Source organism: Aotus nancymaae, unplaced genomic scaffold (genome assembly GCF_030222135.1).
Source record: "Aotus nancymaae isolate 86718 unplaced genomic scaffold, 86718_ANA_hifiasm-v0.15.2.pri h1tg000009l, whole genome shotgun sequence".
Classification (NCBI taxonomy): Eukaryota; Metazoa; Chordata; class Mammalia; order Primates; family Aotidae; genus Aotus; species Aotus nancymaae.
The window spans coordinates 23826960-23850565 of record NW_026988420.1 but is presented as its reverse complement, the minus strand read 5'-3'; the positions used below and the strand labels follow the sequence as shown (position 1 = coordinate 23850565).

At 33.9% G+C, this 23606-nt stretch overlaps 1 protein-coding gene across 1 annotated transcript in view; it reads left to right on the top strand.

Annotated features, from left to right (window-relative positions):
• The window catches only part of LOC105727117 (protein diaphanous homolog 3), a 345513-nt gene that overhangs the window by 13255 nt on the left and 308652 nt on the right, over positions 1–23606 (top strand). The window contains exons 5-10 of the mRNA XM_064373482.1: positions 9564–9674; positions 9958–10076; positions 10853–10969; positions 14927–15045; positions 16142–16206; positions 22646–22750. Coding sequence (XP_064229552.1) covers positions 9564–9674; positions 9958–10076; positions 10853–10969; positions 14927–15045; positions 16142–16206; positions 22646–22750 — 636 coding nt within the window. The remainder of the gene's footprint in view (positions 1–9563; positions 9675–9957; positions 10077–10852; positions 10970–14926; positions 15046–16141; positions 16207–22645; positions 22751–23606) is intronic.

Below are 23606 nucleotides of genomic sequence, written 5' to 3'. Positions count from 1 at the left end.
ATTCGTAACAGTCCTAGTCAGTAAGTTGAAGCTGACCTGATTGCCTTCCAGGGCTGATGTGGGGTGATTGATCACTTCAGCTAAAATCAGGCACAAGTTTTTTACCACCTCCCATTGTAGGGATAACTGTCTGCAGAGTGCACATAGTGAGTCAGTTTTTTCCTCCAGGAAGCTCCCCAGAGTAACTAAAGATAGCTTCAGTTTGGAGAGCTCTCCATAGTTGCCTGAGGGTTTCATGACATACTGGTTACATTTCTTTAAACACTTGAATGTTTCTGACGATCACACGGGTAGGGTGCAAGTCATGGTGTTTTTGAAGAGAGTTGATTCCTGGCTTTCATACAAGATAAACAGTCTTGAAAGGTGTACATGGTGCTTTTGGAAGGAAAACGTTGTTTATAGTTGTTGGGATGACCCAAATAGGACCTTAATTAGTTGAGGGGCCTCAGGGTGGCAGAGCTTTCAACTTGACTTCCAGCTGGCAGATAAACTTTATGGTTCTTGGTTCAGGAAATAATATTAAGTCTAAACGTTTTTGGAGAAACTGACTGAAGACAGTCAGTCCAACCTTTTTGTCAGTGCCATTCACCCTTCCCACAGAATGACTGAACTACAGTTATGGGAGTTGGAAAGAGGTAGACATCTAGAGATGAGGGAAGATGTTTTGCATGGGAGATGCAGGAGCTGGATCTATCCTCTGCTGTTCTGACTGACCTCTTAGTAAACTGTAGGTAATGGTAATCAAATCATGATCAGGACTTCCTAGTGGTAGATGACAGGATGTATTGTAGGAGAGGAACTTTGAATTTGCCTGCACTTTGTTCCTAAAGGAGACCTTATCTTTATTATACTAGACATGAAGTAAGCCTGCTTTTTGCTCTGGAGAGAGACACTGTTTTCCAAGATTGGTATACATACATCCTTGAAAAGCATCTAGAACAAAGACCATCAATGTCTTTACTTGCAATACAAGTAGAAATGGAATGAAATATGAGAGACCCAGGGAGAATTGTCTTGCAACAGACAGAAGACCACAAACCTCCTAGTGTCACCTTGGCTACTTTTCCTTTAGTCCGTTGGCTTCTAATGTTGTTCCATTACATTTGTTATGTCTTGGATGTAGATTTAATGGGATGGAACCTTCATTAATTTTGGTTCTTGGGATACCTTCTTCTCTTGTCAGAGTCGTATTCTTTTATGACTTTTATGTTTTTCCTTTATTCAGTAACTAATGTAGTTACTGAATAAAGGGAAAATCTTGAATATGTTCGCTACATTAGTTACTGAATAAATACCTCAAGAATATTTTCCCTACGTTAGTTACTGAATAAAGGGAAACATGATTTCCAAAGTTTCTGAATCCAGAGAGGAGAAGTAAATCTGCCAGAGAGCAAGTAAGGGAAAAGATGGGGAAGCTTGTTTCAGAGGGAAAAAAGTATTTGGTTGTCTTTGATGGTTTGATGTGGATCTGTAGCATCTTTAGTTCTGAGCTTGCTCACTTAAAATATATTCTTAAGTCCTTTTACTTAATTTGATTCAGGTTTTTAAATATTTGATTTTAGTATATTTTAGTATACTCTTTAGATATAATATCAGTAGCTAGCTTTATGTTCTCCTTCTGTGGACCTCTACTTTTTATGATTATCTAGTAAAGATAACTCAGATCTTGTCATTTCTTTGCCCACCATTGAAATACATAGCCATTGTTCTCTTTAGATTTTTTGTTTCTATTGTGGTAAGATACACATAACGTGAAATCTACCATTTTAACCATCTTTAAGAGTATAGTTCAGTGTCATTAAGCACATTCACATTGTTGTGCAACCCTTATGTCTTCAGGCTTCTTAAACTATATTGATAGCATTGATGCAGTACTGGGCAGGGGTGGTTGATGGTTGGTATGTCTTTCTAGGATTCCTGTGGTAGATACTTCTCTACCCTAGAATATGTTTTTCAAGAAAGCAAAAGCAAGGAATATAATCCAGGCCATTGGTGTTTCTGGAAATATTATTAGAGAAAAACTGTGTTCCAAATGTATTTTAGTGTCTGGTGTGCACATGGTCTTAACCTGTATCTCATGATAACATATGAAAATGCAGAGGGTGGTCATATATAAAGAAAAACAAGAAAAAGTAAAAGTGTTCTGTTAAATACTTAATAAGAAATTTGATTCAGCTTCAGTTACAATACTTATGAGCCTGACAATTTGAAAATGATAACCCTTGTTGAAACTTGCTTTGTGAAATGAGGCTGTTAGCCTTGGTTTTCTGAGAAGCAAGAGATTTGATATGTAAGGGACTAGAGGAAATGCCTCTGAGGGACCTTGGAGGAGGAGCTGGGGGAGGCTGGGAGAGCTGTGGAACTCAATGCAGATCTGACCCTAGGTGAAGGAGAGAGGGAAGGAGTGGAGATTGAGTGAAAGTGTCTCAGGCTGCTCTGTGATTCTAGGAGAGCTTGGCAAGGACGTTGGGAAATCCTTGAGCCAAAGTCATGTGTGTCCCAGGAACAGGTCTATTTTAGTATACTTGCGGTGCTCGAGGCTTGGCTGGGAGCAGGGAACTGTGACTTCAATTCAGTTGCTCTGATGGGTTTCAGAAGGTAGCAGCTGGGGATATAGGCCATTTATGTTTCCTTCAGTCAAAGATTGGGAGTTGCATTCTTACAACTGCTGTGAAGATAGTTAAATTTTTCCTTAACTTAAAAAAAAAATCTCTTCAATCTGTGGATTTCATTAAGTTCAATTACAAGATAGATCTTTGAAAGTTTGATGGGATCTTATTTTTCCATGTCTGAAAAAGTAGAAAAAGCAACAATTTTATAAATTAAAAAGGGTAACTTTTTATCATTATATAAGTAGCTTCATTAAAGTGTTAAAAATAGTACCAGAAACATTTCTTGAGTGATCATCACTGTATTTTGAAATTTTTCAATGGGCAGTAATTAGACATATATGCCATTGAGTGCTCACATTGAAAGGAATCAGAGGATAAATACCTTTCTGGATTTAGCCAAGAGTATTTACTTTGGTCAATTTTGTTCCTCCTACCACTTTAATTTCCAAAGTTTACCCAGGTTTTATTATGCCGAAAGCCAAGTAACGGTCTTCTTATAATGAATAGTTATATTTTGATTTACTATTTTTTAAGTATCTCTTTGTCCCCTCAAATAACTGTTAATTAAAGTTATTTTCCATTTTAGATAAATTTTTCTCACATTTAATGAAGGACTAAATGAAGAATACAGACTATTAGTAAAAGGTTTATTTTTAGGGTCATTGTTGGGCTCTCCTAGCAGGATACAAAGGTTAATTTGTTTTAATTCCTTTCTCTTTTGACTACTACTTTTATTGTGGTTTGCATGAATAGAGTTGCTATATAAGTACCAATCAATTAAAGCATCAACCATATTAAAATGGATCAGTAAATAATAAGCCATATGCTAGTAGACATTAAAGAAACAGATAATATTCTAATGTGAACTCATATTGTCATATGGAGCATACCCAAGTATAAACTAATGGTTACCATTATCTAGAGTTTACTGGCAGTTTTCTGAATCTACATAAGTCTATATAATACATTTTTTCATTTATTCTACATGGACAACTAGAAGGATAATTAATGTCTTGAAGGTAACTAAAAAGTTTTGTAATTAACTGATCAATTACTTAGTTATTTAGTGACTGCTATGTACTGGCCTATGCTAGGTATTGGAACACAAAGTTGAATGAAATACACATCTGCCCTTAAGAAGCTTATACTCAAGAATTTAAAGCCATCTAACATTTCAGATGAATATTGCAATAACGCCAGTTTTAGAAAAAGGCATGGGAGGACATAGAAGAAATTAATGATGTCTTCGGGGAGTTTCTGAATAAATATTTTAAAATTCAAGTTTGTTCTTTAGTATCCCTGTTCATATCAATTATAGCTTCTTGAGTCCTGCAGTTTAATTCTCTGATTCTATATAGGGTATATGCAGTTACTTCAATGAATGTGTATAGAATTTTAAAAGCTTTGGAATTTCTTTATTTATACTGGAGGCAAAATATTTCTCCATAAGCAACGTTTACTCATTTTAACTTGATAAATGTGAAATTTAATTGTGCAAAGAGAGACAGATGATTTCTGCTATGGGGCAGGAAAGATGAATAGCAGTCTAAACTATATCTTCCAGGTCCAGATAGTAAGTATTTGCAGATTCTGATACAATTTTTATTTAAGTATTTTACTGGTACTTGTTTTCAATCTGGATTTAGCTCCTGAAGCTAATGTGTTGTTACAATGTAGAGCCGTCATTTAATTGTAAAAACATCTTCTGATATCCAGGATGAACGTGTTGACTCAGGAGTAAACTTTCTAAGAACTACTTACTTTTGCTATTAGACAACTTTCTAAATCTCCTCAGCACAATCAGGTTGAAAGCATCTGCTCTGGCAGCCTTTGGAAAACCTGGATTGTCCTTGTGGATGGGGCTGAGGGATCGTACCTGTTAGTGTACCTTGAATTTTGTGCTTAAATTTGTTGTCCAAAAAGGGTCAGGAAAGCAAAGGTTAGAAAAAACAATCTCATTACCAAGTGTCTACCCAAAAGAAAAGAAAGATTTTTTTCAAAGGGATACTGGCACTCTTATGCTTGTTACAGCACTATACATAATAGCAAAGATATGGAATAAACCTAAGTGTTTATCAATGAACGAATGGATAAAGAAAATGTGGTACATACACACCATGGAATGCTATTCAGCCATTAAAAAAGAATGAAATCCCGTCATTTGCAGCAACATAGATGGAACTGGAGGCTATTAAGTGAAATAAGCCAAGCACAGACAAATATCACATGTTCTCACTTTTATGTGAAAGCTAAAAATTGTGATCACATGGATGTGGATGTAGAAAGTGGAAAGATAGATAACAGTCTGGAAGAGTGAGTAGGGGTGGAGGAAGAAGAAAGAAAAGTGTGTAAAGGATGCAAACATGTGGTAGACAGAAGGAGTAAGTTTAATGTTTGATAGCAGAATAGAGTGACTATATCTGACCAAATAAATGTATTATACTAGGGAAATGGATACCCTAAATACCTTGACTTGATCACTGCACCTTATATACATGTAACAAGATTTCTCATGTACAATAGATTTGTACAAGTAAACACATTTATCTTTTCTCATATTTGTGTTGAACATAGTAATTGCAGTAAATTATGTAATAAAGGAAATTTAGGTACTATGTATTCACATATGAAGAAACCTTCTCACTATTTTCAAGGGCAGAAAGCTGCTTTGCTGATTCAGTGATCTAGATAGTGGCATGTTCCTCTGTCTTGCTGTTTACCTCTTTCTGCTTCCAATGATTTTCCTTTGATCATTTGCCTTGTTCTTAAGATTGCTTTTGACTGGCTCTGTCCCACATATTGAATATCTCTGAGATTTCTATTTACAGTTTATCTACTTTATTGATCCCTGTTATGTCTTCACCTTCCTAGTTTATGATATTGCTGACTTTTGTCCCACTCTTTGTCATTACCTTTTTGGCTGCTCACTTTCCTGGTCTTAGGCTTTCTGGAGTTTGCTGGTGTCAGTCCTTGTACCGTACTTTTAGTTTACTGCTGCCCTAAGGAAATCCTCAGCTGTCCTGAATCTTAGATGGACACCCCCCTGACCTCAGCTAAAAGTCAAGTTTAAGATACCTTTTCTCACATAAGACCCTTTTTGATAATTGACACAAAAGTAATAAAGTGAGCTTACAATATTGGCTTTCCAAACCATTAGAACTGAATTTACAATCCATAACACCTAGAGATGTGTCTTTACATAGACTTTTTAAAAACAAAGATAAAGGAGCAGTCATTTCTAACATATAAAGATGCATTTGGGGCAAAGAGGAGACTATTTGAGAGCCAATTGCTTTGTTTACTGGTTGCATATGGTATCTGTGGGAAGGCAGTGGTTTTCCACTTGCAACAGCAACTCTGTCCCTTTGTAGAAACTATTATTGTCAAGTCACCAGTGTTTTCGTGTTGCCAAATGCAATGGTAATTGATTAGTTCTTATCTTATTTGACCACATTTGACACAGTTGATCACTCTCTCAGTGTTGAGACCATTTTCCATACTTCCAGGACACCACGATCTCCTTGTTTTCTTTCTATCTCACTTAAGTTTTTTAAACTTTTTTTTTCCTTTAACTTATTTCTGTAATCTCCACATTGAAACCTACACTTGAAAATGCTCTAAACAGTTCTTACACCTCCTTTTTCCTCTGTACTATTCCCTAGGTGATTCTATCTGAGATCTTGGTTTTTACATATTATTGCTATGGCAATCACTTTATTTTGAACTGGAGTCTTCTGTCTTCAGTTTCCTTCTCAGCTTTTAAAATTTAGATCGCTGATACGCATTTCCAACTTATCTCCAAAACTGAGTCCCTCTCTCTTCCCAAACCTGTTTCTTCCATGGTATTTTCCGTCTCAATATATTACAATTTCATCTTTTAAGTTGTTCAGGCCCAAAACCTTGGAGTCAGTCTTGACTATTCTTCTCAAAGAAATTTTCATCTTTTTCACAGCTGTATGTCCAGAACCAAGAACAATGCCTGGCATATGGTAGGCACCAATATATAGGCTTTGAAAGAATGAAGTATGTGAGCCAATAACAGGGTAACCTGCTTCTGATGCCAAAGATGGAACCTTTAGTTAACTAGGTGCTCTTAGGAAGATGGAAGCTCCTTGTTTTCTTACCCCTATTAGCTCAGAGGGAGGTTGGTTTTGTAATGTATGAAAACAATTTCTGTAACATGCAAAATAAGAGAGATCATATGCTACATCTTGGGAACATCAAGTAGAGCATGGAGATGACTTCCTTATGACAAATATCTCACTTTCGTTTCTCATTTTTTGAGTATTAATATCTCCAGTTGACAGAGGTACTCAGTAATTTTTTTTTTAATGAATGAATGATTCTAATATACACCTGAGTCAGAATTTTGAAAGTCGGATTTATCCTATTCTCTAAAACCTGTTGCTCTCCTTACATTTGATGTGTCTGCTAATGGTACCACTTTCTATCCAGTTAACAACAAAAGTAGGAGGCCTCTTATAAATGTTTTTCTACTACCTCATTCTATCAGTGTTTCTTTATATTTCAAATGTTGTTCAAACCTTCCTCCTTGCTCAAAAATTTACTTCTACAATAGCTTCTGAACTTGAATCTATTGTCCTCCTTTGCATAAAATTCCTTATGATTTTCACTGTTTCAGGCTGAATCTGAATTTTGTGACTTGACACACAAGGCTATGCCTTATCTGCCTCCTGACTCCTTGTTCAGCCTCATTTATGACTTCTTCCTGTTTTTCCCCATTCTGTCTTTGACAAACTACTCATAAAATTTGAATTACTTGTAATTTAAAGGTTCCCTGTCTTTGAGCATGTTAATTACTCTGCTTAGAACATCTTTGTCCGCTTCTTCATGCGGCCATTTTATTAATCCTTGAGTCAGTACTTTATTCAGTTGTCCTAATTCTCATTTAGCATCTCCATATTCCCATTATTTACCAAACATATTTCTTATTTTATATAATATATTTTTATCATTTTACTGATTTACCTTCATTGGACAGGCAAAATGTCCTATTAACCTTTGTAGTTTTTAACCTTTCTCAGTGTCTTTAGGAGTTGATTGATATAGCATAAATGCTGATTGGCACTCCCTTCTGCTGGTATGCTAAATTATGAAATTGTGTGGTACCACAGGTATATATATCTCAATATGTGTAAAACCTGGAAGGAACTCCTTGGTCTTTACCTTGATTATATAATTATTTATCCATAAAGAAACAGTCACTACATTTTAGTGCATACCTATGTATATTCACAGACATGTTTGCATGATTTAAATTAAATAGGCTGTAAGCCATACTAATGGCAAATTTTGATTAGAATTGGGAAGCAATTTTGTAAATTTAACTTAGATTCATTATTTCAATTTAATTTCCTAATTTTTCTTCTATGGAGCATTACCTTTTTGAATATTTCCTGGAAATAATTTGGATTCTTCTTTCCCTTATTTCTCAATTTCATGCTACTGTTGTCTACATATATTTATTTTCCATTTAAGAGATATTTGCTGCTAGTTTTTGTGTTTCTTATTTTTGTTATTTTCTTTGAGTTGTCTGTAATTTGTGTTTTTCTAGAAACCAGGTGACTGAGTCAGATTTAGTCTCTCCAAATGTAGAGAAACATTATTTATTTGCTCTTTGAAATCTTTTAAAATTATATGGCATTGCTGAAAAAAAAAGTTTGTGGGTTCTGCGTAATGACTGGCAAGGGGGTGGAAAGAAAACATTTTAAACTTGCCTTTTTGACATGAACTGGTTACAGCTGAATGAACATGTACTGGAAAGGTAGATTCTGTTTTAAGTTTTTTTTTGTTGTTGTTAGTATGTTTTTCTTCTTCCTCTCTATTCTGTCATATTTCCCATTCCCACTTTAAACAACCTTAAGTTTTGACAGTAGAGGTATGCTCATCAGATTTTAATGCTTAGATATCAAATATAAAATTACTATATATTTCAAACAGCAGAATTGAGACTCCTGTTGGTGTCTTACTCCAAAACAGCATTTTAAATTCATATCAATCTTGCCTTAAGGGATGAAGAAAAGACAATTTAGGGAACAGCATGAGGTTAGGCATATTGATCAGTAGTCCAGTAGTTTTTGCTAGACTTGGATAAAATGTAGACTTTAGAAAAATAGTATTATCAAAAACAACCAAGAATGTGTCTCTAGAGAGACTGTCTTTTGCTTCCATTTTATGGATTTTGGAGAATGAAAGATATATTTTAGCTAGGGATTAAAAAAGTGAAGAAGTTGAAAGTTGAAGTGTTAAATAACTGAAAAATTTTGTGATTGAAAAATTTTTATCATTTAACCTATATATTAAAGGATTTAGTGAGCTTTATTATTTATTTCTGATTAAAACATAGGGTAATTTTGAATTTTTGACAAAGTATGAGAACCACTGATAAATTAACTTCTAGAAATTAATTATACAGTGTTTTTTTTTTTATAGTTTTTGTTTATAACCTTGTTAACCAGAGGTAAGACCCTTGTTGACCTGGAAGTCTTTGGGACTTTAAGTTTCTCTTGATGAATGGAAAATTATCTTATTGTCCTATCTTAGGTCAGTGTTATCTATCCAATAGGTGTTTATCGTTTTCAACTAGGATATGTTCAATTTCTGTTGTATGTGTATAGAGTGGTATTATTGGATAGGAAGTTAGCTTTTGGTTACAAGTTAGTTTTTTTTTTTTTTTTAATGGAGCAGTATTAATGGCTAATGTTTTCCACCTTCCTTTCACCTCAGTAACCCCCAAATAAATGAGAAATAAAAACTCCACTGAAACTTTCTTTCTTTTATAGTTTATAACTAACTAAAATATTTTGCTTACAAATTGTTTAAATAGGAAAGATATTTAATAATGCTGGAACAAAACCTTGAAGTTGAGTTTTGTTACTCTTTCTTTAATGTTGGTATCCTAGTCTTGTCTCACTGTTTGATCTCTTGTAGGTAGCTTGTATGCAGCTCATCAATGCCCTGGTGACATCTCCTGATGATTTGGACTTCAGGCTTCACATCAGAAATGAATTTATGCGTTGTGGATTGAAAGAGATATTGCCAGTAAGTGCCCTGAAGTCTCCTTATTAATATTTAAATTAAAAGAGTACTTGAGTAGGGGGAAATTTAGATAAATTACCTTGAAGAATAATTTATCTGTGGGAAAAGGCTTGAGTATAAAAATCTATTTTTGAAATATAGATGGTAAGATTTGAGTGTTATTTAACACTTTAAATGTTGGAATGCTATAAATCAAGTTGAATGGTTGGTTTATTGTTTATATGTTTTTTGTTCTTTTGCATAACTAAAAACAAAATCATTCATCATAATTTCTATTTATGTTTAGAATTTAAAATGCATTAAGAATGATGGCCTGGATATCCAACTTAAAGTCTTTGATGAGCATAAAGAAGAAGATTTGATTGAGTTATCCCATCGCCTCACAGATATTAGAGCTGAACTTGAATATCCTTTTGTTCTGAAGTCTAGTCAAATCATATATAAAATTATCGCTAAATCCAAAATATTCAACCACAAGTATTTAGCTCATTTCTATATAAACAATGAAATCAAACTTTCCTGCATTAGAAGAATGTTATTATTTTATTAGTTGGTTTTTTTTGAATTCACATATATGTAAGTGTATGCTACAACAAATGGATTCCATAGACTGGCTTCTTATATGTATGTGTACAATCTTTTCTGTTTTCTTTTTATATTTGACACTACTCCTTTCACCCAGTGCTTTTCAGCCTTAGGAATAGGACATCTTCAGTCTCTGGCAGCTCTTTACCTGCACCTTGGGTGCATACTCATGTGTCCCATGTTAATCTGTGGGTCTGCAGATGTTTGTGCTCCTCATGAGACACCAGGTTCCTTTCCTCGTCTAGTGCTTTTTCATAATAGATAATGCCTGACCACCAGCTCTATTGGTCAGACAGCCTTTAGAATTCAACACAGTATTCATAGCCAGCTGCCCTACTACCTTTGTCCCCAGCTGCTTCAGTGCTTAGGGAAGACAGATTAGTTGGAGCTGATTGTAGAAGGTAAGTCAGGAAGGGTCAGGGTAAGTTACCATTTCCAGAGTTTTTCACCTACCCTCAATCCTGTCTGTATTTTATGTTGAATATATAAGATTCCTGTAGTAGAGTTTCAAAACCTTAAAGAACAAATTCTGTCATATTATTATAGTTGTTTGGTGTAGCATATAAATAAATCTGTATATTCTTTAATCAACTCACTGAAGCAAATGATGTTTACAACATGGTTTGGAACACAGTTAAAGAAACTAGAGCAGAGGGATATTTTATTTCTATTCTTCAGCATCTTTTGCTGATTCGAAATGATTATTTTATAAGGTAAGAGGAAGTTATATTCCAATGTTTTTTCACTAATAAAAATCTATTAATTGTGAAATTCACATGATATTTGCTTTGGAAAAGCAAATGGTTTTTATTTTTGTCATAACACTGATTCATAGAATGTGTTGTTTCCTCTGGGCATATATTTAGGTAGATGATGGTAAAATGATATTACTATTACTTTTTAAGCTCCTTTGCATTCCTGGTTACAACCTTTCATCTGAATAAAAATGCAAACTAGGAACAAATTATTGGTTTATCTTGTGATAGGTAATATTTTCTGGTTATTCTTTAGACAGGAGGAATGCTGTTGATATGTTTCTTCTCATAAGTAACATGAAGGGCACTAAACATTGCTTTTATTAGTGTTTAAGTAGCTGGCAAGCCTTAATAAAACAGTTGCATTAAATATTACTAAAGTATCAAAAAGTCAGACAGATGGCTTTTAAAGATTGATTATATCCTAGCCATCTGAGTTTAACAAATTATTTACCTTTTTTTGCCTCAGCTACATTAAAATGTGACTAAATATGGAGATTAGCGCCTAACTCACTGGGTTCACAGGTGAAATATGAGAATGTGGGTAAAGTTCTAGCCAAACCCCCAGTATATGGTGAATGCTTAGTAAATGTTCTCTGTATCCACTTTCCATTTATATTACTGTTTTATGGTGGAAGCTGAGCTCTTTGAATATAAAATCATTTTTGTTGCCACCAATTCAGATTTGCTGTAATTTCATTCTCTTATACTTTGGGTGGTTTTTCTTTTCCTACTTAATTTCAAGTAGAAGAATTTTTTAGACAGGCTTCATTCAGGCTTTGTCCTCTGGATAACATCAGAGGGTATGACTCAATGATTTTTTGATATATCTAACAAGCAAGGAGGAGACCGAAAATGTTAAACCTTTAGGTTTTTCAGCATGAGGATAGGACATGCATCAAAATTACTCTCTTTGTAGCCAGAAGTGCCATTGATATTCTAAAATATGAGTTTAGTATCTGATTTTGTTTAACTTGCTTCTTTCTGGTATTTTATTAAAAATAAACCAGTTTAAATATTTACATACTTTATAAATGCTAGATTAAGAAATGCTAATTTAGATTTTAAAATCATTTGTACCATGCTGTTTATGATACTATATTTCTACTTCAGATTTACTTAAAAATGAAATTGAAACTTCTACTTACTTCGAGGTAAACTCCATACAGTTTTTGATCTGTGTATGGTCAGTCCTGTCATTTTCTGAATGTTTGGTGCTGTTTGAGTACCCAAGAATTTAAGACTGTTGTTTGTTTTCAATGGTTTGAACATGCCTGTAGTCCTGCAGGGGTTTTCTCATACTTATGACTTTGGTTCATCTGTGCCCCAAGAGGGTATGTGGTTGTATCTAGCTTCAAAGCAGATTAAAAAACACAACTGTCTTGGGTTATGTTCAGGTGATCCTATCATTTCAGTTAAATCAAGAGTCTTGGAGAAAGATTAGATTGTGGCATTACCAAAATGACATTAAGGCATAGAAATTTAGATATTTTGATCATCGTTTGAATATGAAGTTTTACATTTGATACTCATCTATGCTGATTCCTTCTTTGGCTTTTTAAACCCCAGGTATCTTGATTTCAGATATGGTTGCCACAAAGGCAGTGTTCTTCCTGTGACTACTGTGCTCAAGACAACTCAGTTTTTTCCTCATGTTTACAAACTCTATTTATTATTATTGTTGTTAATATTTCTTTAAAATATATTATGCTTTTATTACAGGATTATGTCAGGATTGTGATAATTTACATATATTTTTGTCATGCATTTATCTTTAAAAAATTTTATTTATTAGCTTTTATTAACATACAGTAAAATTCACTGTTGTCAGTGTACACATCTATGATTGTTGGTTTTTTTTGGTCTTACCTTCAGTTTTTGGTTTCATCTACCTCAGAAGGACCTGTATTTTACCTTTTCAGCAATCTTAGATAACCTGAACTTTTTTTTTGTTTAATGAGCTCTTTAAACTACTTTTGATATGAACACACATATTTTTCTTTTTTTCTCTCTCTCGTTTTTTTTTTTTTTTTTTTTTAACAAACAGTGGATTGTTCCATTACAGAATGCTAAATGTTCTCATTTGCAAGAATTGGTGGATGGAAAAATTACAGTCTTTGTTTCATTTCCACTTTTGGGACAAAAGAAAACTTGACAGAAATGGAATTCGATTGGAGAATGTATGTCAAAGGCAATCCTTTTCCCCAGGAAAAAGGAGGGGGCTGAAATACAGCAAGATAATTGAGTGGAAACAGTCAATTTTGCACCAAATAATTAAGGCTTACCATGTGTAAAATACCATGCTACTTAAATGCTCATGGGAGATAATTTCCGATATTTGTTAACAATACTACAGAGAAAATGAAGATTTCAAAAACTCTTCCAACAAAAATAGCATTTTATCAGTAATAACAATTTATGTTCATCCCTTCAGTTATTAACATATTTCTCAGACACATTTAGTAACTCACCAATATTGTTCATGGAGATTATTTTATAGGTTTACATTTTTGGAATCCTGAAATATTATATATTATTCTTTGCTGGTATCACCTACACAAAGAGTTTTTGCATGAAATTTCAGCTACATTATAGATGAACTCATAATTGGACATTGTGGAGTTGAGGAAAAACTTATTGAAATTATGGTTTCTTAAAAAGATGATATGAAATAGCTTGTGTTGTTAATTTAAAACATTTTTATTTTAAAAACATTAGAATGACATTAAGAGTAAAAAAAAATCTAGATTTTTTAATGTGCTATGTATGTAAAATGTATATACCACATGTAATTGTAGTTATTATGGCAGAAATACTTGGGGATGGGAGAAAATGTCGTGAAAGAACTTGAACAAATTGAGGCAAGCATAGGCAACACTTTTGATTTGTACCCAGGAACCATTTCTTGAACATTTTTACTCTATGACAATTAATGATCATAAGTCATCTTTGCTAGTATTAAGCTATAGTAAATTTTCTTCACCATAATAGATGGTTTATTAGGTGTAAGGTAAGTAGGTTAAGAGCAGTGAGTCATAGTTTATGGAATGGAAAGCCTAAATGGCTTGAGGGACCAACTCTTAGGTGATGAGGAGGATTTAGAGAGGAAAAGTATACTAAAAGTCATTAAGGAAGGAAGTACTAGGGGATGATTTGGGAAGGAGAACTGTGCTTCATTAGAATACTGCCCAACCTGTCTATTGCTTTAGTTTGGTTTTGCTTATAAAATATTTTGTCTATTTTACAGTTATTAAATCTTAAGGGATGTTTCACTTATTGCAAATGTAGATGGACTAGATGTAACTGTAATGACAACATGAAATCTACTTGGAGGTTTTAGTTAAACTTTGATTTTTGGACAAATATTATACTGAATTTTTCCATTTCCTTTTGAGTAAAAAATATGAATTTGATATTGTATATAATTTACAGTATGTTTTAAATTTGATTTCACAAACATTTGGAAAACAGTATACTATAGACTCCCATAAAACTTTTTAGAAAATATTTTTGTTTATTTTGGTTTGTATTAATGAAGTGAATTAATGGTAGCTATTTCAGTGTGGTACAGTGGAAAGTTGATGACCTCTGAGCACTATTTTTAAGCACATATCACTTCATTTCCAGCTAATTTACTTTCAGCTAATTAATTCAAGGTTTTGACTTTTATGAGAAAATTAAGGGACACTATATTTCCGAAAAGACTGTAAGAAATTTAGTGTTTTGAATTCATTAGAAGCAAAGTGATGCCAATTGTATTTACTCTCACTCCCATGTTAAATCTGTTATGTCAGCTGTTGAAACTCTATTTCTAATAAATTGTTGAACTTGAAATGAATCTTAGCAAAAAGTTTTGTTTTGATGTAAAGTTACACTAATGATCGATTATACATTTACTCTTCTCTTTGGTTTTAGGCAACAATACTTCAAACTAATTGATGAATGTGTATCCCAGATTGTATTGCATAGAGATGGAATGGATCCAGACTTCACATATCGAAAAAGACTAGATTTAGATTTAACCCAGTTCATAGGTGAGTATTTCTCTATTATTTAAATGGAAATACCTTACTGTCTCTTATTCTGTGAACGAGCTCTAGGGTATTGGTTCTCATATAGTGTCTCTGGATTCCTGAGAGCCTTAATTGTCACAGCTGTTTTCATAATTGCACAAAAACATTATTTGCCTTTTTTATTTGGTTGGTATTTTGCACTGGTGGTTCAGAACAATGGTGAATAAAACCCCTGGCACTTTGTATGAATCAAGCCAGTGGCACTGAACTGTGGGAGTAGTCACTGTCGTCTTTACTGTCAGTAAAACAACAAAAACTGCCATTTTCTTAAGAACGCCTTTGATAAAGTCCTAAAAACATTAATTTTATTAAAGACTGACCCTTGCAAACACATTATTTTAATATTCTGTGTTAATAATGGGATTTACACATACAGCACTTCTACTGCACATGACCAATATCTCATGTTACAAATTCTCCAAAGGCAAAAGATCTATTAAAAGAGTTCAATAAGAAAATATTTGTGTAATTGAGTTGCAAGCGGAATGGCCTGCCCCACTTCATGCCTTTTTTTTTTTAAACATGGAATGACTCATAAAGAAGATGGCTACTGTAACTTGAGAGTTGTTTTTTTTTTTTTTTTGAGATAATCAAAGTATTATTATTTAGTGTTGTAACATTTGTGTTTTTATTTAAGTTTTTGTCAGGTACCTGCTTTCTTAAAAATGAAATAAAGTGAGCCTATAACTCGGCAGAAAATGACTGATCAAATATGCTGCCTATGAGAAAATTTTAGTTTTTAAGTGGAAATTTGAATCTTGGAAAACTTGTATTTGCTGATACTAAAATTATTTTCTGATGTCAGTGGTGATATTAACCTCTCTGATTATTTATTGTGATGCTGTATAAAGACATGTTAACATTTGGAATATTTATCTGAGTCCAGGAAGAAAAATGAAATAGAAAGAATTAGTGAAGAACTAGATACTATTAATGACACTGCTAAAGAAAATGCTCGTTTCTCTCAGGCAGAAATGCATTAAAGAGACTAAACTTTTGAAGTCATGATGAGTTTAAGAACTATTGCATTAAAAATTTCCTGTCATTGAAATTTTAGATGTTTGCGTGGATCAAGCAAAACTAGAAGAAATTGAAGAGAAAGCATCAGAACTTTACAAGAAAGTAAGTAGTTGTGGCTAATTTTATAGTTCTCTATGGGGAACCACTGGAGACATGCTTTTGCCTCAGAGAATTTGCTTGTTATAGCTTCTTTCTTGTTTACCTGCTTCAGGTGTGTGCACAGATGCCATCCTTCAAGGAGAACTTCATAGACCATTGTGTCTAAAAAATTTTAACTCCCCATCCCAAACTTGACTCTCCTATTCTTTTCTTATTTGTTTTTTTCCAATATATTTATCATTTGACATACTACATAGTTTATGTATTTATATATGAATGAATTATCTATTTTACCCGAAGAGTAAACTTTGAAGCATTTTGTTTGCTCTATTCACTATCCCTACAGCAAGAACAATTCCTGGCCCTTTATAAGAACTAAAAAGATACTTTTTGAATGAGTAGATGATTGAGCAAAATGTATGTAATCAAAATTTTAAGATTGTGGTAATTCTTAAGAAATCATATTGTTTAGAACCTTAAGAATGAAATCATACATAAACATTTTAAGAAAAAAGTTAAGTTGCTTTTAGTTTTGATTAAAGTTGCTTGATTATATTAAGTTGAGCTTTATAAAATTGGCATGTTCATAGGTCATAGCTATTGGATATTACTGGTTTTGTTTCAACACACTAATAGTTCTAACCATCCAACCAATTCTGTACTTTTCTTTAACGAATTTATGCCTGAGATTGCGATTTTTGGAATTTTGAGAATCAGACGTTGGCAATGACCTTGAACAGTAGAAGATAAATAACTCCCACATGCTCAGCATTCCAATAATGGCACACTAGGCATAAATTTAAGGTAGTATTTTGTCCTTTTATCTCTGGCTTAGCAAGTACCTATTAGACTTTTAATTTGTTGTTTTGATTCTTTGCATTTTAAATAGTCAATCTGATTTGAATTATTCAGGTGGTTTTTCACATTGAAGGAGTGATAATAATTATTACTATTGCCAACATGATGAACCCACAATGAACATTTATTAAGTGAGTATTTACTGTGTGTTAGGCATCATGCTAAGGAGTATACGTTTTTGAGGTAGCAGATATTAAATATCTTGAGGCAGTTGCAGATTTTCATAAACTTTGAAGATAAAACATAACTTACAAATTATAGGCACTCTTTCATATGTTAAGAGTAACTTATAAAAAACATTATAAATGTCCTAAGGGGCCTTAAGGTTCTGACTTCGCCAAATGCTAAATGAGAGGTTATTTCTCAGGCCTTTGGCTGCAGGTTAGGATTACAGCTGTGAATATAATATTGTCATTGCTCTGAAGTGACTTAGTTTAGTGGGTGAAACAAATTAATGGATCATTTAAGTTTAGTTGTTATAGTGTTACAGTGGATAGATGTTCATGTTGTGGGGTGACTCTTCACCCAGCCAACATTGTATTCTAAGCTCAGTAAGCAGTTTAACTCTTCGTAGGAAAGTAGTAGTAGACTTTCAAGTACTTGATTTAGATGCATCCCAGATGCTATAAATTTGATTTTGTTATCATTTTTAGGTGTATGGTATATATGAATGGAATTAAACATGAGTGGAGTTAAAGTTTCTCAACAGATTTCTAAAAAAAATTGTAGACTTTAAATGTAAATAGAAGAAAGACCTTGTTCAAGGTTAGTTGTCTCCTTTTAGTCAGAAATTATATGTCTTAGGTATATTCAGCAAATACTATTTGCTCCATAAAATATTTCTATTGCCATATCATTTTGTATATATCAGCAAAAACTTTGTTCTGATAGCTTTATAAGGACACATGTAAATACTTTGCTTTAGGCAGGAAGCTATCATGGTTGCTAGACACATTCTTTATTTTGGTGCATAAATTTGAAAAATGAAGACCAGAAATGTCAGAAAGTATATAGAGAATATTGAATTATCAACCTTCTTGTACAGATGCACTAATACATTCACCCTAAGGAATGAAATTAAGCAGAGCCTCAACCTTAACTGTGTTTTTCAACATTTTTTGCGTGTAATTTTCTAAGTGTAATATTGCTCTAGTAACTCTTTTTCGAGAAGAAGGCTATCAAAGCAGTTTTTATAAGGTGTGCTTTTAATGGAGAGTCATTTTATCCCCAAGGCTACAGTGATTTGACTATAGATATTACAAAAACGCTAAAGCAAAGTTTATATTTCAGCTATCTTATTATAGGAGAGGATGTGGAAATTTATTTTTTCTTAAGTAATACAGTTATTTTCAGTATGAGCAAGTTAATTTAATAAATGTTCTTAGAATATACTAATTATGACTGTGGTTGTTTTTATAATTTTTATTTTAAGTCCCGAAATAATTCTTTTGCCTTATGAACTTTAGTCTAGGGTTTATGAAATGGGATAGTGTACATACTGATATTGTAGAAGGACTTTTTCATTCTTACTCTCATAAGAAGAAAGTAAGATTTTTTCTTGCTGTGCAGCAGTGAACTTTGCCTTAGTTGTCAAAAAGAAAATGACCTCTCAAAGATTTCTGATGCTGAGAGAGTGACTATGTTGACATAGTCATTCAGCGTATAAAGGAAGATTTGACAGGGGTTGGCTCATCACTTTGTTCAACAAATATTTATTTGACTTTAATTATAAATGTAAGACACTGGAAAGATGATGAATACAATCGGAAAGGTTCTTACATTTATGAGCTTTCAGGTTAGTGAGTGTTATTGAGGTGTATTATAGTATTATATATTTTGATAATTTTATATTACAGTGTGCAGTTGGTAGGTAGACAAACCCTATGTTGTATGTAAGCCTAGAGGAAAGGTCCCTCACCTAGTCGTGGGTGGCCAGGGAAGCCTTCTCCAAGGAAGTGACGTCTAATCTGAGCCCTAAGGAATCTGTATGAAGAACGACGCAAGATAGCCAAAAGGAAGGATATCTAAATTTCTTTTGAATTTCCTATACATATCTCAAGCTTAGCATATCCAAAGCCAAATTTATCTTTCTTCTCCCTAAAAATACCTTTTCCCCCTACATTTTATAACCTTATTTATTTTCCCCAAATAACAACACTGTTTCCAGCTTGTAAAACTGCAAAACCCGTAGTCATCTTAGATATACTCCTCTCGCTCACTTCCTTCATTCAGTTAGATACTAACATTTTTGGGTTCTGTAGTCTTTTTTCATTTCTTTGTCATTACCCTCTTCTCCACCTCAATTCAGGCAGGCCTTCAGTTCTCACTTGGATAACTACAACAGCCTCCAAACTAATTTCCATGCCCCTAGTATGTCTTTTTCAGCCCGTCTTTCACACTGCTGCTGGTTGAGTTTTTGAAAGTAAAAATTTGATAATGTTATTTATTTATTATACATACCCTAATAACTCTCCATGGTTTTTAGGAAAAAAGGATTAACTTGTTGACTTATTGCAAAATTTCTTTAACAGTTTTATTTCCGTGCACATCTCTGGCTTTATCCCCTTCAGTTTGTTCTCATACCTCTTTTTGTGCCCCTTACAAAGTATTGCTTGTCATTCATCCACAGGCTAAAGTGCTAGTAAGTTTTTCAGACTTTGAGGTCAAGCATCATTCCTCCAGGAATCATTTCCCAGCTTTCTCTCTTTCTCTGTCTCTCTTTCTCTCTCTCTCTCTCTCTCTCTCTCTCTCTCTCTCTCTCTCTTTCTCTTTTTCTTTCTTCGTTGCTGGTATTTTTAATGGATTTAGGGTTGTTAGTTTGCTTTTACTTCTCCGCTAGCCACTGTGCTTACTAAAAGTACACTGACCATATTCTGTTTCACTGTGCCTCTGGAACCTACCACTCTGAGGGGCTTATCTCTGGTATGTTGTTAAATATTTATTGTATAATAAGAAATAGGTAGATTAGGGCCAGATCCTATAGGATTCTTAGATAATAATGATTATAATGAAGCCACTGATAGTTTAAAAACATAGGAGTCATGTAATTTGAGCTGCCCTTTACAAAGAATAGCAATGTTCAAAAAACAATTCTTGTAGGGGGGAACATATTTGGTTTTGAAAATACTGCTTTTTTCATCTGTCTTGAAAAGATTTCATTAAGTGGAATTGTAGCCTGGAATTCAGATGAGAAGCTGAGCTGTTGATAGGGATTTGGAAGCCATCAGAGTATGCATGATGATTTAAACATGGGTGTGGAAGATGAGACAAGCAGGAGGGGGTGAGGAAAGAGTCCTATAGAGTGCCAACATTAATGGGTTGGATTTTGTAGAAACCCATAACAGGAATTGGTAGGAGCAATCAAGGAGTAGCAGGAAAACCAGAAGTGTGTGTTGTAACGGAACATACAGGAAAAGAGGTTGAATATGGAGGCTTATTTGTAGGTATTTATTCTATAGAACTGACCTGTCTAATATGGGATGATGGAAATGTTTTATAATCTATATTGTTCAACATGGTAGCCATCAGCCATATGTACCTACTGTATACTTTTTAAAATGGCTGATGTGATCGAGGAACTGAATTTTTTTATTTTTGTTATTTAAGTTTACATTTAAATACTCATTTGTGGCCAGTGACTATGATATTGAAATAGGATGGCCCTAGAGTGATCACCTAAGATGAGGCTGAGAGAAGTCCAGGGAATTTGGACTTTGGGAATTGGAATTTGGTAAGTCAGGGTTTTTAGAATGAATCATAGCTAACTTGTGATGGATAATGACATGAATGGAGTTCAACAGGTCAGAAAAGTGAGTATGGGTTGGATTTTATAGAAACCCAAAGCAGGAGTTGGTAGGAGCAATCAAGGAGTAGCAGGAGAACCAGAATCCAAATCTTTGAAGAAGTTGACTTATAAGCAAAGGAGAGATTATGGTAAGAAGGGTTGTAAGGAGTAAAATGAGGAGTGAAAGTACAGAGGGGTTAACTATGAAAGGGAGGTGTGAAAGCAATTGATTTAGCAAGTCCTTAGGGAGAAGCACTGGGTGACAGGGGAAAGTGGGTGGACCTCTGAGACTCATGCATGGCTTGTTTTGTAGATTAGTAATTTGATTAGATTTAGGCCTAGGATCTTTTTAATCATTTAACAGTAAGAGGGGTTTGTAGGAGCTGTAGTAGTAGCGGGGAATGGTAATGTTGCTGTGGCTTAGGTCAGCTGAAGGACAGTTTTTACCAATTAGTTTTTGTTATCTTAATAAAGGAACACAAGGTCGAGACTGAGAGGATCAGTAGTCTGAAATTTACCTTCTTTCTCTGTGAAGTAGGAATTAAAGCAATATTTCTTATTTCACAGAAGTTTTATAATGAAATTTAAAAATACTTCTTTTTGTGCTTTAAAAGCTATAAAGCCTGGGGGAAGATAATGCATGGATAGGGGTGGGGGTATGTGGAAAATCTCCATTTTCTGCTCAGTTTTGCTGTGAACCTAAAACTGTTCCAAATTAGTCTATTAAGTAAAACTGTAAAGCATTATCTAAACATTAATTACAGGGAGGTGGTATAGTTTCGTTTGAACTCAGACTTCGAAGGCAGGAAATCTGGCTTTTTAATCTCACATCTTTTACTAGCTGTGAGGGACTAGCAACTGCTTCTTTGTGTTATTAAGGACAAAATAAGATTCCCTTTGTAAACTAAGTAAAAATGAAAGCCCTTTGTAAACGGTGGAATTCTACATTGTTGTTATTTTCCTAATTGAGATTTGAGTGTATTTAAAATGTAGAGGCTACATTTGTGAGATAGTTGAAGTTTTTGGATTGATTTATTTTTTATTTTTCTTTTTTAAGAAAGTCAAATGCTTGTTTTTGATTGTGAGACAAAACTATTTAAGCTCACTTCTTTTGGGAGGTTTTTAGTCATAATAATGGCAAAATTGAACCTATTTGAATGCAAGATGAGAACTTGTGATGAGTGGCTATATAAATTATTATAGAAAACTCACTGGATTCACCAAATTTTATTGTTTGCCTTTTTCCCCAGAAGGTATTTCACCAGGGACTTTGAAAAATTAATTTGTTATTACTTTCCCAAAGATATTAGGTGACATTATGTTGTTATAAGATAAAAGTTAAAAATTGAAGAGAATGGAGTTATTAATTAAAAATATTAGAATGGAATCCTCTAAATCATGTTGATTAACGTCAGATAAGTTTCAAGTACAAGTTTTTGCAGGTGGAGGATGCAAGAAATTCATACAATGCTTTGCTCTCTATTTATACAAAGTTGCAGTGATATTTAGGGACTGAAGAAAAATGTCAAGGTTGTGGATAACTGGCCAGTTTGCTTTGCTGAGAGAAGGTCACAGACTTGTCTCTGGCTTTTTCTGCCCCCTTGTGAATGGATGATTCTGGTGGGACCTGGAGGGGCCTAGAGAAAGACTGTCAGTGACTTTTCAAAACTCTACCACTCCTTTCATAAAACCAATTCAGGACCTTGTGTTCTACTGGCAAATCATTCCAGTCACATTTCTAGATGGAGAATAGCTTTTCATTTTCATCTTTCTGTTTTTATTATTTTTAATTTGTTTCAGTTTGAAAAAGAGTTTACCGACCACCAAGAAACTCAGGCTGAATTGCAGAAGAAAGAGGCAAAGATTAATGAGCTTCAAACAGAGTTACAAACTTTTAAATCTCAGGTAAAATTCCACCCTGAGCAAATTTGGGTATTGAAAACACAGTGAGGGAGCAAAGGTTATGTTATATCTTCATAGCATCAAAACGTTTAAACTTTAGTTTCGCTTGCATGTTTTTATAGCATTATTTATATGTACTTGTGTTTTGCTATTTTTTAATCATTTTTTTCTATATGTATGAATATATAAGCTTTTACTAATTAATCTGCTTTCTTATGTTTTGTTTGGGTTTTGTTTCTAATGTCACATGTTTCCTAAGTAATTAAGCACAAAGAGTAAGAAAATCTTCTACTCGGCCGGGCGCGGTGGCTCAAGCCTGTAATCCCAGCACTTTGGGAGGCCGAGGCGGGTGGATCACGAGGTCAAGAGATCGAGACCATCCTGGTCAACATGGTGAAACCCCGTCTCTACTAATACAAAAAAAAATTAGCTGGGCACGGTGGCGCGTGCCTGTAATCCCAGCTACTCAGGAGGCTGAGGCAGGAGAATTGCCTGAACCCAGGAGGCGGAGATTGCGGTGAGCCGAGATCGCGCCATTGCGCTCCAGACTGGGTATCAAGAGCGAAACTCCGTCTCAAAAAAAAAAAAAAAAAAAAAAAAAGAAAATCTTCTACTCTCAGATTTGTTATTCATCACTGATCTTTATCCCACTACAGGAAATTATTGCTCAACCTATTTATTTTTCAAAACCTTCAGCCTAGGGGTCCCTTGCAGTAAAAGATAACCTCTAGCTGAATGAGAACATTTTCTGATAATTTTTCAATTTCCAAAGTAAACAGATTTAAAACATGACAAAAAAGAGAGTAAATCTGGATTATGAAGCAGATAGCTCCCATGCACCCTCTACACATAAAACATT